The 17475-nt window shown below is 41.2% G+C and overlaps 1 protein-coding gene across 1 annotated transcript in view; it reads right to left on the bottom strand.

The window, feature by feature from the left end:
- Positions 1 to 17475, bottom strand: part of TEK (TEK receptor tyrosine kinase) — a 239531-nt gene that overhangs the window by 127346 nt on the left and 94710 nt on the right. Inside the window, exon 5 of the mRNA XM_033919424.1 lies at positions 12532 to 12663. Within this exon, the coding sequence (XP_033775315.1) occupies positions 12532 to 12663 (132 nt within the window). The remainder of the gene's footprint in view (positions 1 to 12531; positions 12664 to 17475) is intronic.

Below are 17475 nucleotides of genomic sequence, written 5' to 3'. Positions count from 1 at the left end.
AAAGTATAGTTTTTATTTCTTTTCTGAACATCTTGTAGTCTGGTGTTGTTATCAGTAGATTGGAGATTTGGTTATCTAGTTTAGCTGCTTGAGTGGCCAGGAGGCCATCGTATAGTTTTTTCCGTTTTACTTCTTTGATCAAGGGGTGTGTGAATGGGGTGTTTGTTTTTCTATGTCTGATTGAGGTGGTTTGGATGAGGCGGTTGTTCAGGTAGGTTGGGTATTCTTTCTTGGATTGGTAGCCAATGTGAGTTGATGTATGCTTTTGTAATATGGCCGTGTTTTCTCAATGAGTAGATGAATCTCAGAGCTGTATTTTGGATTGTTTGTAATTGTTTAGTCATTGTAGCAGGGCAGGGGAGGTAGAGGATGTTGTAGTAATCTAGTGGATTTAGGATTAGGGATTGTACTATAAGCTGGAATTGTGTTTTTTCGAAGAATTTCCTGACTTGTCTTAGGTTTCTCATCACTGCAAAGGATTTCTGTATTGTTTTATTTATTTGTGGTTGCATGGTGCAGCATCTGTCTATAGTCATTCCTAGTAGTTTTATGGTAGTTTGAATGGGATAGTTGATTGTGTTAATTTCTATATTGGTTATGGTTGGGACTTTGTCGTTTTCGAGGAGGAGGAATTTAGTTTTGTCTGTGTTGAGTTTCAGTTTGTGATCTTTCATCCAGGTTGCTACTGTTTCTAGTGTTCGGTGTAGTGTGTTTGTCATGACGGTCTTTGGTTGATCAAAAGGTATGAGAATAGTAATGTCATCTGCATAACTGTAGGTGGTGATGCCTAGATTATCTAGGTATGTTCCGAGAGATGCAGTGTATAGGTTGAAGAGAGTAGGGGATAGTGGGGATCCTTGTTGTACGCCGCAAGGGTTGGACCAAGGTTCAGATTTTTCTTTATCTGATTTTACTCTGTATGTTCTAGATTTTAGGAAGCCTTCAAACCAAGAGTATACTTTATCTGAGATGCCTATTGCATCCAAAATTTGCAGTAGAATGTTATGGTCTACCAGGTCAAATGCTGTGGTAAGGTCTAGCTGTATGAGAAGCATTTTTTTTCCTGTGCTGAGGTGTTGTCTGGCTGTGTCAATGAGGGAGCCTAGTAATGTCTCTATGCTGAAGTTGGATCTGAAGCCAGATTGCGTGGGGTGAAGTATATTATGGTCATCTAGATAGTTGGTGAGGTGTTTGGCTACTAGTCCTTCTGTCAGTTTGACATATAGAGGTTTTGAGGCAATGGGTCTGTAGTTGGATGGTATGTCTGTTGGTCCTTTTGGATGTTTTTGGATTGGGGTGATGATGATTTTGCTGAGGTCAGTTGGGAAAAGGCCGTCAGTGAGCATGGTTTGTATCCATTGTAGAAGTAGAGTACCGAATTTTGTGCTGGAGGTTGTAAGGAGATACGATGGGCAGTGGTTAAGGTCACAGGATGCGTGGCTGTACTTTTTGTAGAGTTTATTGAATTCAGATCATTGTATGTTGGGGAATTGAGACCATGTTCTGTCAGCTGCAGTTGATTCTTTATCTGTGGGAAGAATTGTGAGTTCATTTAGGTGGGATGGGGAACAATTGAGGGTGGCTCTGGCAATTGTAATTTTGTTCTTGAAGTGTTCTGCTAAGAGGGTGGCTGAGGGGGGTGGGGTATTGTTAGTGGTCATGTAGGGTTTGGTGTCTGTTAGGTCTTTTAATATTTGGAATAGTTTTTTGGTATCTTAGATTTCTGTTCCTATTAGATTAGTGTAATGTGTTTTTCTCTTGTCCTTTAGTTGTATTTTGTATTGTTTGTTAGTTTTTTCCAGGAGGTTTTTGTGTGATCTAGATTAGTTTTTCTCCATTTTCTTTCTAGTCGTCTGCATTATCTTTTAAGTAGGAGTAGTTCATTGTCAAACCATTGATCTGATCTTCTGCTGATTCTAGTTTTGGTTTGTAGTGGGGCTAGTTCATCAAGGATGTTAGTAGTCAGATTGTTCCACTGTGAGATGAAGTCCTTGGGGTCACAGTCCTGAATTGTTTCATCTATTTTTGTCCTGAATTTGAGGGGGTCGATGTGTTTGCGTGAGGTGTAAGTTATTTTTTGGGGTTTAGGTATGGTTTCATTCTTGGTCCAGTTGATGTTGAATTGTATATGTAGTGGTCTGACCAGAGGGATGGGGACCAGGTTCCATTAGGTGTTTGAATTTCTGGGGAGGATGGTTGATGGGTCATGAAGGCTGTGATGTCAAGTTGGTGTCCTTTTTCATGCGTGGGTTTAGGATTTGGGTGGGTTTAGGATTTGGAAGGATAAGGATACCGTTCAACCACCAAAGTTGTATTTCATTGGAACTCATTGTATTTCATTATATTTTATTGGAAATTGTTTAGATGCTAAACTGTACTGTATTTTACTGGAAACTGTTAGATGCTAAACTGTACTCCTTCCGTGATCAGTACCTGAACCCCTTCCCCGTTCACCCTTCCTCCCACTAACTCATTTAAGTCCCCGCTCAGTCCTGGCTTCCCGACAGTGCAGCCTCCCCTTGCTAAACCCCTCCGATTAAGCCCCCTCTGCATACGATTCCGCATGGAATACCCTATTGCTCAGGTTCCAAAAGATAAATAGTTTCAGAGGTAAATCCGCTCTCACTGCTGGGATTCGGGTTTAACCACTCTTTCCCCCCAGTGTTATCAAAAAAAAAAAAAAAAAAAAAAAAAAAGACTCTCCCTACTTAGCAAACTGTTTCACACACGATTCAAACAAGCCCTGCCTCCCAGCAAAAAAGGCTCCCCAAGCTCAAACATGAAGCCTCCCTTTTGGCTCCTATTTCTCCTTCTCTGCTCTTCTCTTAAGATCACCCTCTGCTTGAAACCCCCTTCCCCCAATCTATCAGACTCCCCAAATGTCACTAATACCTGCCCCAGCCTCAAAATCCCCATGCTGTTGCGCACTAGAAGTCACTCTCACAAACATAAACCCCGCAAAGCCAACCTCGCCTATTTAAAGCCTGTGCCCCCCGCCAACCTTCCCAACCATGCCCCTGACTCTCTAACCCCAGTCCCGATACTTTACTGCAACGCCAGATCCGTATGTAACAAGACCCAAATTATGAAAGATCTCCTCACAGATTCTGATCCTGGATTCTTCTGTATCACAGAGTCCTGGATCAAAAAAGATGATTATTTTACACAAAACGAGATTTGCCCCCAGGGCTACCAAGGCCTCTTTTCTCCTAGACTAAACCGAAAAGGAGGCGGATTGGCACTCCTCTACAAATCTTTCTTCAATGTTGAACTTCTCGAAAAAGGCAGCCACCACTCACTAGAATATATGCTAGCCTCAATCAATGATGAGCTCCATCTACACCCACTAGGTATCTTATTACTCTATCGCCCACCCACCCCCTGGAGCAATTCCTCCGAACTTGTTTACGAGACCATATCTAACGCATTCCTTAAGTTCCAAAGACTACTGATCATCGGAGATATCAATCTCCACCTTGATGACACCTCCAGCAAAGATGCATCCGATTTCAATAATTTCCTCATCTCTCTCGGCCTCTCCCTCCCTGCCCCCTCTCCAACCCATGAAAAAGGCCACACACTAGACCTCATCAGCTTCCTCGATCTCACGGATTACAAAACTTCAACCGATGACATCCGTTGGGACCACGTTCCCTGGTCCGACCACTACCTAGGAACCTTCTGTCTCCCCATCTTCATGTCTCACCTTGGAACCTCTCCTCAGCCCTCTAAGTCCATTACTTTCCGCAAGAAAATTTCAAGTGATCAGTTCTGGTCCAAATTTCTTGACACTCTCTCATCCAATCCTAAGCCATCAGATTCTGCAACCAACTGGCACAATTGGACCACTCTCTCAGAATCCACCTACCAATCTCTCGCCCCGCTGTCCACCAAAACCATCTCCTACTCCCGTAAGGCCCCCTGGTACCTCCCACAACACAGGATGCTAAAACAAAAATGTCGATCCCTGGAACGCATCTGGAAAAAATCTAAATCCCCCGCAGATAAACAAATCTGGAGAGTCAACATTAAACTCTACAACAATACACTCAAAAGAGCTAGGAAAAATTTATATGGTGACAAGATCTCCAGTTCAAAAAACCAGAACAGTATGCTGTTCAATATCTGGCGCTCCTTAACTCCCAACACCAACCCTTCTATACCTCCCTCCTCCCCATCAGTGGACCTACTAGCAAACTTTTTCAATGAAAAGGTCACCGCCTTGAGAAGCTCCTTCCCTCCCGTAGTCTCCTACAATCCTCTGGTGCCCGCCTCCCCCGATCCTACTACAAAGGTCCCCACCCCCGTCCCAGTCAACAGATCCTGGACTACCTTTGAGCAAGTATCCGATTCGCAGGTCCTCAAACTCTGCCTGAAACTGAAATCCTGTAACTGCACCTTGGATCCATTCCCATCCTATCTATTTGAGAAAATACCCACACAGGCCATCTCTTCTCTCACCATACTCATAAATTCTGCCCTATCATCGGGCCTCTTCTCCCCTGAAATGGGACGCATTGCACTGACCCCTCTACTGAAGAAAGCTGACCTAGACCCCTCCTCCCCATCCAATTATCGCCCAATAGCAAACATTCCGCTCCTAACCAAATTGCTAGAGTCCATCGTCTCCTCCCAACTCTCAGCCTACCTGGAAAGATTCTCTGTCCTCCTACCCTATCAATACGGCTTCAGACCCAACTTCAGTACCGAAACCCTCCTGGCCTCCCTAATCTCGAAGATCCAACTATTTCACTCTCACAAAAAATTTGCCGTTCTCCTTCAATTCGACCTCTCTGCTGCCTTTGACGTTGTCCACCATGACATTCTAATCTTCCTACTCTCCGAGATAGGCATTAGTTCTACAGTCCTTGACTGGTTCTCGAACTTCTTACGTTCTCGCTCTTACACCGTCACCAAACATGGTTCCTCTTCCTCCCCATGGAAACCGACTTGTGGAGTCCCACAAGGCTCCCCCCTTTCTCCCATCCTCTTCAACATTTATATGTCCTCCCTGAATCTTCTCCACCTATCCCCCCTAGAAACACTCTACACTTACGCCGACGATATCCTGGTCCTCATCGAGATCGACGCGAACCTCACCAATCTCGCAGCTAACATTTCTTCTTGCATAACCAAACTTCAATCCTGGGCTCACACTGTACAAATGAAATTGAACGAGTCCAAAACTAAACTACTTTGGCTCGGCCCTAAACTTGATCAATTACCCACTTCCATCCCACTGCCCACAGGCTCCTCTCTACAGCTGGAATTCTCTAGCAAAGTTCTGGGCATCACCATAGATTCATCATTATCCTTCAACGACCACCTCAACTCCCTGATAAAAAAAATGCTTTTGCAGCCTTCACATGCTGAGGAAAGTGAGATCTTGCTTCCACCAAAAACACTTTGCCGTCCTCGTACAATCCATTATCCTCTCCAGATTGGATTATTGCAATTCCATTTACCTAAGCTTAACAAAGAAAAGCCTCCACAGACTCCAACTAATCCAGAACACCGCGGCCAAACTTATCTTCTCAAAAAGTAAATTTGACCATGTCACACCGCTCCTATCCAAACTCCACTGGCTTCCCGTTATTTCCAGGGTCTACTTTAAATGTGCCTGCCTAACCTTCAAGATCCTCCACGGTATCCTTCCTCCTTTTATCCCTCTATCATGGAATTCCTCAAATCCAACCTCCACTAGATCCACTCAAAAATTAAAACTATCCTACCCCTCCTTAAAAGGCATCTCCCTTGTTGGTAAACTTGGCTCTTCCCTCCCTTTCAGAATCACTCAGCTCTGGAACAGTCTCCCTTCCCCTCTCCGCAATTTGAGCCCCCTTCTACCATTCCGTAAGCATCTGAAGACCTGGCTCTTCTCCAGAACGTAACCCCGTCCCGCTCCTGGCACTCTCACACCAACCTCTCTTCTCTCATACTTATATAATTCCACTGGAGTTCCGTTCCTTCCCTAACCATGTAAACCGTGTCGAGCTCCATCTGCGGAGATGATGCGGTATATAAACCCAAGATTTAGATTAGATTAGATTAGATAAGGCATTGAGAAATGATAAGACAGTTTTCTGCTGGTTTGGATGCTTGGTCTTCAAGGTGTATGTTTAGGTTTCCTAGGATGAGGTTGTATTCTGCTGTTAATGAGTTTTGGTATATGAAGTTTTCAAATTCAGGTCTTACTGTGGTCCAGTTTCCTGGTGTTATGTAGCAGAGCATGCAGTTTAGTGAGTTTTATAGAGTGGTGCTTGAGAGATGGCAGGCAAGGAAGTCCATTTGTGGGGTGGATGTTTTTTCGAGTATATTCAGGGTTAGGGAGTCCTTGATTAAGATTGCTAGTCCTCCTCCTCTTTTTTCTCTCTGCAGATCACTGTTATTTTGTATCCCTGAGGGCAAACTTCTGTTATTCTAGGATTTGCGTCTGAGGTTAACCAGGTTTCTGTGAGGAAAAGGCAGTCTAGGTTTTCGGTTTTTATCCAGTTTTTTATGTGTTCTGTATTAGGTCCTAAGGCTCTGATGTTTAAGTAGGCACATGTTAGGATGGTGATATCTGTTTGGAAATTGTGAGTCGTTTCAGGGTAGATGAGTGTTTTAGGAGGAGGTTGAGGTTTGGTCTTGGGAAGTGGTCTTCTTCTCCAGGCTAAGGCGATGGGATGTTAAGCACGGGTTTGGTGGTTTGAGCTTCTAAATATTGGGGTTCTCCTGTTGTGGTGTTGGATTTTGTTTGCAGTGGAGCATGTGGGTGGTGCTGGTAAGTTGTTTGCTACTGCTTTCCAACTGGTAATGAGGAGGATTATCAGTAGGGTGGCCAGGGTGTGTGTTTGTGGGTAGGGAGGGCTGAAGGATTCATCCCTTTCGTTTAAATAAAATCAAGGGGTTTTGAGGCAGATGGAGGCTTTAGAGTGTGGCAAGGAGAGTGGGGTGCAGTGGTTAAAGCTATTGCCTCAGCACCCTCAGTTTGTGGGTTTAAACCCACACTGCTTGTGACCCTGGGCAAGTCACTTAATCCCCCCATTGCCCTAGGTACAGTAGATAGATTGTGAGCCTGCTGGGACAGACAGGGAAAATGCTTGAGTACCTGAATAATTTAATGTAAACCATTCTGAGCTCCCTTGGGAGAATAGTATAGAAAATTGAATGAATGAATATGGGGACTCTCCTGATGTACAAAAAATGAAGGGAAAGAGTTTTCAGAGGTTGGGGGGGAGGGACCTTGGCTGTGGCTGTAGGAACGTTCCAATTTCACTTTTGGACCCCCCTCTCTGATTTTCCTCTTAGGTTATAATAGCCTTACTCATTGTGCCAAGTACCTGCCTGCTTCAGTTTATGAGTGCAGCTGGAACAAATGGAGAAGAACTCTGTTTCACAAGTATGTGGGACAAACTTGGTCTCTGGGCTGTTAGCAGTACTAATGTTGGCCTGAACCTCAACCTCTGGAAAACTGCATGCCTTGTAGGGGGAGAGGACCACGTAACTGGCCCACTATTAAGCCCAGCTAAGCCAAGATGTTATCAAACAGCCTGCGCTCAAGCTCCTGATAAATTAAGAATGCGAGCAGATATGCAAGGGACGGGCCCTGAGCTCCAAAAAATACAATAGCAGGCTGGCTAACTAGGTGTTCCTGAGGGCTGATCCTGCTAGCAGCATATTTCTGCAGCACGGGTCTGTATTTTTTCCAAGGCAGAGGTCCTAACAAGTGGGAACCTCTGGACACTGAGCTTTCAACCGAACACTAAAAAAAAATACCTGGAAATAATAAAACTGCAGAGCAGAGCAGAAACAATTATGAGTAACTTGCTTGGAGAAAAAAACCAACTGAAGAAGCAGGAGCAGCTTCCTTGGAAGGAGGCGGAGTTCAAAGATGATTGACAGCATTCTGCAAGCAACTTGCGGGTTCAGATACATAACCCTAGCATTCAGGACTACTAGACACATTGCACCAGAATAGAGTGTGGTACCAGGATTTGTACCCAAAATTGGGTGTGAGGATTTACACAAGCTGAAACCTGGTGTAAATCCTTGGGCCTCAAGTAGATATTGTGAATTTTTACTTTTCCTTTGTATTGCTTTACCTTTCCTAGTTGTATTTTGCTATCCCTTCCCTCCCTATGTTTTTTTTAAATGATGTCCTAGTTTTTAACCTAATGTTATTATTCAAAGTTTGTATTGTATTGTTTATTTTGTAATTGCTAATGAATATATTTTAAATTGTTCATCGCTTTGAAATCTGACTAAGCGATCAATCAAGAGATATATTAAACTTGAAACTTGAAACTTCTGTCTAATTCCGTAACAGTGTGCACAAATTCCAGGAACGTCCCTAACCTACCCATGCCCCTCCCATGGCCACACACCCTTTTTGTATCCACATGTATAAATTTACACACGCATCTTTATAGAATAGCAACTAAAAGATGCATGCATAAATCAAATTATTGCTAATTTCTTCCAATAATTGGTTGTTAGGGTAGTAATTGACTTGTTATGCAATATTTTGATTTTATATAATTTAAAATCCTGGTTCAACCTTCAATCCTTTCAATATTGGATTATTGTAATGTTATTTATCTGGGATCGTATAAAATAACTACTAGCCGACTAAAAATCATACAAAATACAGCTATTCATTTGATTTTTAATCTGAAAAAACACAATCATATCAGTGTATTTTATCAAAAGCTTCACTGGCTACAGTTTGAGGCTAGAGTGTTATTTAAATTTGGATGCATTTGTTTTAAAGTTTTATTTGGCTTAGCACCGGCTTACCTTGTTTCTCATTTTAGTTTTTTTATTTCTAAGAAAAATATTTGTAGATCTGGTTGGTTTTATTTTCCTTCAGCAAATGCATGTCGTTACAAAAAATTTTTGGATAGGACCTTAGCGTTCCAAGCAGGATTAATGAATTCTTGAATCTTCTTGTTTCTCCATTTCTTACTTACTATCAATTTCGAAAAGATCTTAAAATCCACTTATTTAAACAATATAATATACATTATTGATTTTCATATTATCATGTAGTTATAATGTACTTTTAATCTTTTTATCTATACTTATTTTAGTTTATATTGTGTGTGTGTGGGGGGGTTATTCATTAGTTTTAATGCTTGTATTAGTTACTTAGAATTTTATTATATATGATGTTATTATATTGTATGCTGAGTACCTATTGTGTAAACCGCTATGAACTGCTGGTTAAGCGGTATATAAAAATAAATAATAATTATTATTATATTATTATTATTAAATTGCCCAAATTTGCACATGCATTTTTTAGTGCCATATAAAGAATTAGGGGTAAATGGATAGCGTAGGAGTCTCTGCTTACACTTATTTTCAGTGACAACACTTAAATGAATACCTCTGATGAAATATGTATAATGGTAAACATTGGGTCTAGTACATAACATACAGTCACCACTTCAGCTCAATATCTACCTCTAGATTTCTATATGGCTGCACCTGGAACACCCCCAAAAGGTTCTCTTTTGGAAGGGTAATTTTGGCTGTATGTGAATTATTTGTCCCAAACTATCAATTAAGTGGCCTGAATTTAAAAAATAAAATGTGGTTAGCACTGCTGTCACATGCTTAAATGCTTTTGAATAATGGGTCATTTAAATGTAAGCTTTTCACCAAATTCACAGTTATGATGGCTCAGAATTAAGAAACATGCAAATGTAAAGATCTTGTGGCACGATATGAGTTAACCAAGCACATTACAAATACTCTATTGTTGTCATGTGGTATTTCTGAAGACATCCTTCAGTTATATGCCATCGACCTACCCTTCCATCCAATGGGTATGCGTTTTTTCAGGGGGGGGTGGAGGTCTCCAAAGACTTTCAGAAGGACAGACTCTTTTTATGAATATGAACATTGGCAATGTTTCCTTTTTAGATTGGTGCTGTTGGAACGAAAAGAGGCAGGTTTAGGGGAAGGTCCTGGTTAGAGAAAATTTCAAGCTATTTGTGAACCATATTGGTTATCTTTGTCCCATAGGGAGCATAGTTTTCTGTTAAATAGATAATCTGCTGTTTTGGCATTTGTTCTGGGATTATCTTTGTTTCCTACACAGTCGTGTGGGATGGAAATCATATTTTAAGATTGTATTCATATGGCTTTATTTCCTCTCTTGCTGCTTTGTTATTTTTCTGTTTTGTTATTAGGATTGCTTTGGGTGATTTGATATGCACTTGTTAGATTGGGAAGTGTGTGGGAAGGGTTCATGGGAGGTTGGCTTGTCTTCCTTCATAATTTCCTTAGAGCTCCTTTTACAAAGCTGCAGTAGCGATTCCCCTGTGGCAAATGCATCAAAGCCCATTCAGTTCCTTTGGGTTTCGGCCCATTTGCCGCAGGAGGAATCGCTAACGAGGCTTTGTAAAAGGGGCCCTTAGTTAGCTTAGGTTGTAACAGCTGGGACTTTATGAAATAAAGGCATGGCGCTCTAATTCCCATTTGCTCATTTTGTTTGTTGTGAATGTGGTTGACATCTGTTGCATATTTACTATGACTCCAGATTACTATATTCTGCAACTATGTATCTAATTAATGTATGATTTTAAATCTTGTTTGTATTTTTGAATTGACTGAATTTGTGCTCTATCCCTATTATAACAGGGATGATTAACGATGTTGTCTTGACATGTCTATGTTATATGTGATAATCAGAGGGAAACAAGATTTTATGTATGTGATATGGAAACCAAAAAGAAAAATAAAGAGGAACCGGAGCAAAAATCCACAAACACAACACAAATATCCTCCAGTTCAAATGCTGAAGCTAAAGCTCAGGGCTTAACTATTTAGGCCCTAATTCTACATAGTGCGTCCCGATTTTAGGCAGCTGTAGGCGTCCTACAGCTGTCTAATCAGCCAATCGGGATGCACGTTTTTTTAAAAAAATGCTCCTCCAACAGGCTTTCTATACTGAAGGCGAGGCCCGCAAGACACCTAAGCTCGCCTAAGGGCCTTAGGCGAACCTAGGCGGCCCTACGCGTCTCCCTAGTAGAGGAAGAGACGCTTACAATGTAGGCCAACAAAATGCTGGTCTACATTGTAAGTAGACGCGGCCGCTATACTTATTGCGGCAAGGGATCTCTCTGCTGCTATAAGTATACCAACCGCCCCCCCCCCCCCCCCGACACTACCGATCGCTGGCAGGAGGGTGCCCAATCCCTCCTGCCGGAAGACGCACCCCCTCCGCAACCCCCCCCCCACGCTAACAGCCCTCAAACCTCCCCCCAACCAAACTAACCTTTCCTTGTTGGCCAGACGGGACTTGCCCGTGCAACCGGCAGGCCCGTCTCGTCGAAATGAGGTGGGCCCGCCCCTTCCCGGCCCATCCTTCCGAAGCCTAAGGCCTGATTGACCCAGGCTCTAGAAGCCTGGACCAATCAGGCCTTAGGCATAGCGGGTCCGCCCATCCCCACTTAATCTAAGGTCTGATTGGCCCAGGCTGGGGGGAGGTTTGAGGGCTGTTAGCGCGGGAGGGGTGTGGAGGGGGTGTGTCTTCCGGCAGGAGGGATTGGGCACCCTCCTGCCAGCGATTGGTAGTGTCGGGGGGGGCGGTAGTGTCGGGGGGGGCATCTTCTGGCAGGAGGGATTGGGCACCCTCCTGCCAGTGATCGGCAGTGTCGGGGGGGGGGGGGGGGCGGTTGGTATACTTATAGCAGGAGGGATTGGGCACCCTAGGTTCGCCTAAGGCCCTTAGGCGAGCTTAGGTGTCTTGCGGGCCTCGCCTTCAATATAGAAAGCCTGCCTGGGGAGCATTTTTTTTAAAAAATGTGCATCCCGATTGGCTGATTAGACAGCTGTAGGACGCCTACAGCTGCCTAAAATCGGGACGCACTATGTAGAATCAGGGCCTTTATGCCTAAAGCATACAGTTCAAGCACATATGCAGTCTTTGCTCCAGAGCTAAGAAGGAGAACCCAAATTCCTCATTGGTTAACCTTCAATGAACATTGAACATTGAAGGTTAACCAATGAGGAATTCGGGTTCACCTTCTTAGCTCCGGAGCAATGACTGTCCGGTAGCTTCTGAGGCAAATTCCCCTGCATATGTGCTTGAACTGTATGCTTTAGGTATAAAATAGTTAAGCCTTGAGCTTTAGCTTCAGCGTTTGAACTGGAGGATATAAGTGTTGTGTTTGTGATATGGAAACCGCATAGTTGTATGCAGTATATAAAGTTTTTTAAATAAATAAAATAAATAAATAAATTAGCTATGATTTTATTCATTGTGTTTGTTATATTGTATGCACCTAATAAACAGTGGATAAAAAAAACAACAACATTCTTACTAGTTAAAATATGTTAGTACATAGTCATCAATATGATTACAATACTCCTGCCCCAAAGATCTTTGCTATCTTAAACAAATTGCTTGACATTGTAGTGAGAAGGTGGGTGGAAGGATTAAAGTGGAGTCTCTAGTCTTATCGCCCTTTATTGGAACCATTTTTCCTATACTTTGGCCTTGCTAGAGGAAAGGCTCAAAGCAGTGATTAGGGAACTTACCTTTTTCACATGTTGACCCCATAAAGCCTGGAGGACATATGCATTCCCCAGTATCTTCATGGCAGATGCCTCGGTTCTGACACTTCAAGCAGGTCTTCTTACACATAGGTCCCCACTTTTCTGCTTCACACCCTACAAACAACCACCAATAAACAACTCCATAAGGTCTTGCTGCATGAGATTACTGATTTAGTGTGGTATAGTTTTTAAGTGCTTTTCAACTCATAGAAGGTAATATGTAGAAATAAAACAAAAACATAAAGGAAAAAAGTAATTTTTTTTAAACTAACTTAATATAATTTATGATTAGATTTCGAAGGTTTTTTCTGTTGCATCATTCTTTTTGGACCCCAGTTAGATTGAATAAGTTGGATAATTCAAAGTCTAATAGATGCTGGCACTGTCATCTTGACATAGGAACATTTGGGGAGATATTACTAATATTTTAGAATCTGAGATTCCTTTAACTTATGAAGTAGTAATCTGTGGTACCATTTTGTATATCAAAGATCCCCTAGATAAATATAAAATAAGTCTTTTTTAAATTATGACAAGTACAGCTGTACAATTGATTACACGTAACTGGAAAAACTGGGATCATCTCAATTTTGCATTCTGGAGGGCAAGTTTATGTCAAATATATAAATATGAAAATATGAAAAAATGAGAGCTGATCAGTTAGGGAATTTAAAAAACTTTAATCTAATATGGGGTCCATTGACGTCTTTTGTAGATTTAATATAATTATACATTTTGTTGTTAGAAGAATTGCACATCCAGGGAGGGAGGGGGAGGGTGGAAGGAATATAAGGGTTATAATCAAATATTATTATGGATGGGGGCAGGGTGGTTTATAAGTTTAAAATATGTCTAAGTGGATAAATGTGTAATTTTATTTTTAAAATATGTAGTGAATTATGGAATTATGATAAATTTATAGATACTTGAATGATAAATAATAGTTTGGGTGGGGGGGATTATTGATCTGAAAGAATCTTGTAATATTTTAAGTGATGCCTATAGTGTAAATGTTTTATTTATTGTTCTTCACTTATTGAAATTATTTTAAAATGAATAAAGATTATTTAAAAAAAAAGATTTCAAAGGTAACCCTTTTTTCTTCAGATCAGAAAAACTCATAGAAAAAAGTGCTTAGGGGCTCATTCAACCTATTCTGTCCATCCATCTGAATTTTTAAGGAAAATTTCCTGATCGTTTCCAAACTCAGAGGATAGCCTAACATGGTTCCAATAAGGTGGACAGCAAAATATCAAAAACTACACTGCTGATAAGTATTGGAGGGAGCAACCATAATCGTTCAAACAAAAATTAAACCATAAAAAATAATAAATTGTGTAGAAAAACAAACCTCATTACGGGGCCTCTTCAATCAAACTGCGCTAGCAGTTTTGGCGCAGAGAGCTGCGCTGAAAGGCCTGTGCTACTCTCAATGCTCATAGAGTTTCTTTGAGTGTCGGGAGCAGCGTGAGCTATTCAACGCAGCTCTCTGCGCTAAAAACTGCTAGCGCAGTTTGATAGAAGAGGCCCACAGTGGTTCCTGGGCTGCAAGGTACCCAAAGGAACCTGTATCAACACTGGAATAAAAAAAATACTCCACAACATAAATATAATTCAGTCATTCAAAATGGAAAAAAATTTCAATACTCTGAACTTGTTGAATTCCGGGCTCCACACAATAAACATATATGGAGGCAACAATAATAAAGACATAATAGCAGTTCAAAGAAATATACTGCAGCTGGCATGAAACCCATATAGATGTATTTCAAGCATTGTCCAGAACTAAATATATTCAACATCTCAATTAACTGGAACAGATTTTCTAAGGCACAGCCATTAGCTTCAGCTCTGTCGTCTTTTCCTGACAGGGGTCCAGGGGTGATATGATACCTGAGGAGATCATAACGTAGAAGATTCCTAAGGTATCAAATCACAGGGCAGGAAGAACCACCTGAATGGAAGCTGCTGTAGCTCAATGGGTAAAAGCCCTGTTCTTAACCTCCAAAGGTTATGGGTTCAAATCCCAAGTATGGTCAGTTCCCCCAGCACAAATCCCTATTTGAATTGTGGTATTCTACCTTCCAGGTGCACCTTGTTAATCTCACAATGAAGTCACCATTGTGCAGCTGGAGACCTCCATTTGCAATGAACTAGAAGCCATGCTGACATCTGTATCTCTTTTTAACCTTTTGGAAATGAAGTTATCTATGCAATATATATATATATATTTTCATGAGCCTTGCTTGCTTAATGGAGCTCTTTCAAGAATTAACTCATTGCAGTACTCTTTAGTCAGAAAAAAGGGTAGCTTTTTAGCAAGAGATATAAAGCTATCTTTTTCATGTGCTCTGCTTCATTTAATGGATCTTTTCCTATAATTAGCACATAACATTGCTGTTTGCCCATAAAAATATATCTGCATTCATGTGCCCTGTTTATGTGATGCATTATTAAATGTGTTTGGAGCTTAATAAAGCAAAAATAAAAATGCTATTAACTTATGTAGCGAAACGCATTAGAGACGTCCAAAACCCACCTAAGTCCTGTCCACCTAACTCACGCCTATCTGCCGCCCACGTCCCACTGAAAAGTAGACCTGCTTTTCATTTGCCTACAATGTAGGTGTTAGATGGATGCGCTTGGTTGCTCAACAATATGCAAATCATTCAACAGATCTCTACATCGAAACCTCTTGCACGCCACACCTATGCCAAGCCCACACCTATTTCCATAAGCGCAGCTTTTTCCGATGGGCATCTGCAAAATTGTGGACACATCTCGGAACTGACGTCCACATCCTTTGGATGTCCAAGTTCCAATTATCACTTGTTAAGACCATTAAATTGCTTGTTAACCACTTTATTTGGACGCATAAGTCCTGCCTAACTATAGGCGGGACTTAGGCGTCCTTTACAGAATTTACCCCATGTGTATATTTTCCCTTCGAAAATTGGTGCAGAGTTTATAGGTTAAAAAAAATGTATGCAATTTCTGGTCCACTGCAGACAATATGTAAATTGTCCCCCTCCCCCTCACTAGCATTTACCATTCTTTTCCCCAATGAAATAGATTTAGGTTTATTATTTATAGTCCATCCTTATCCAGGGAGGAGAACAATAATATACACATAATAAATACAAAGAAAATAAATATATAACATATAACCAGTAATTATAATACAAAAAATATAACAAATCCCAAGCACAGAAGGGAAATAATAATATGGACATTGCAATTCATTCTCTAAATAATGCTCAGATAGCAAAATCAAGGAAGTCCTGATTCATCAGTCAAATTTTAAGTACAAGAAAGCAAATAATTCTTTAACTGGTGCTTAAATGCAATCAGATGAGCTTATTTTTTAATTTCCAAAGGTAATATGTTCCATTCATATGACACAGAAAAAACTTTGTTTCGGTCACAATTGTTAAAGAACAGGCAACACAAAATCACAAGCTGTCACTGACCGCAAGGCCCGCTGTGATGGCACACAGCATTAACATAAACATAACATAAACTCATTTCTATACCGCAAATACCGCTAAGTTCTATGCGGTTCACAAAAGATAAAAAATACAGGTGAATACAGCAACAGAGATTTAGCTGCCAAAAGATTCTATAAAAAGATGAATTTTTAAAGCACGTCAAAACTGTTGATAGGAGTTGGAAGATGTAAATACATGAATCAGGTACTTAGCCCATAAAGCCGCTTGAAAAGACAGCAGACGTTCCTGGAATTTTTTAAATTTACAACCCTTTGCAGATGGAAAAGAGAATAGCACATGAGATTTCCTAGAATGTTTGGAGTTAGTGATGATAAAAGATTCCATAAGATATTCTGGGATGAGACCTGTTAATGCTTTGAAGCAAATACATCCGAACTTATACTTAATCTGTGCCTCAACCAGCAGCCAATGTAATTGACGATAGAAAAAGGTAATATGATTGCACTTCTTTAAATCATAAATCAATCTAACTGCTGCATTCTGTATTATACGCAGTCTTTGGAGATTTTTTTGGGCTCCTGCAAGGAGAACAATATTGCAATAATCGAGATGGCTAAGAACCAATCGATAGGAGTATATATTAAAGTATGCTCTGATGGTTCTTAGTTTCCACAATATGTAGAAGCCCTTTCGGACTATTGAGTCGACCTGATTTTTCATAGTAAGATTTCTATCAAAGATTACTCCAAGTGTCTTTATAGTTGGTTGAACAATGTACGTTTTTAGCAGTGCTATGCAAATAAAAAGATCTGGTTGGGGCTGGAAAGAAGTAATATGGGAGAGTATAAGGACACAGCTCTCTCAGGAGTCCTATTATTAAGGCGCACTAACAAGATTTAGTGCGCGGTAAAGATTAGCATGTGGTAAAATGGTTATTCTATGGGCACCTTAGCATTTAGTGTGGGTTAATCTTAAGCGCACACTAAATCGGTTAGTGTACCTTAATTATAGGACCCCTCAGTTTATGGTTAATATCCCCACATATAATTATGACACATCTATAGCTTTGCGAATGCGTGGATGCAACATGGTGATGTCATGCGCACACACCTGACATCATTGCTTTGCATGTGTACATGCGCGGATGCTGTCCTGATGCACAAACAAGTTAAGGAGGTGGGCTGGGGGTGGGGCTGTGAGGGGTGGACATGATCTTGGTGGAACTGGGCGGGCCTGAAGGCATGGCCATGAGTCTGGATTTTCCTTTGGAAAAATCCGGTAACCCTAGGAACAGTCAACAAGCGATAACAAGATCTTCTCCGACACCAATCTCACCCTCTACAGTAGATCTTCCACCGGGACTGTAAGTTGCTCTTCCTGCATCAGAGATCAATGTCTCGATTGCTGTTGATGTCACTTCCTCTTCTGGAAACAGTGCTTGAGAAGACTTCCCCTCAGCCATGTGAGCTGGTGCTAC

The sequence above is a fragment of the Geotrypetes seraphini genome, chromosome 1, assembly GCF_902459505.1.
Source record: "Geotrypetes seraphini chromosome 1, aGeoSer1.1, whole genome shotgun sequence".
In the NCBI taxonomy this organism is placed as follows: Eukaryota; Metazoa; Chordata; class Amphibia; order Gymnophiona; family Dermophiidae; genus Geotrypetes; species Geotrypetes seraphini.
This window is presented reverse-complemented; position numbering and strand designations above follow the sequence as displayed.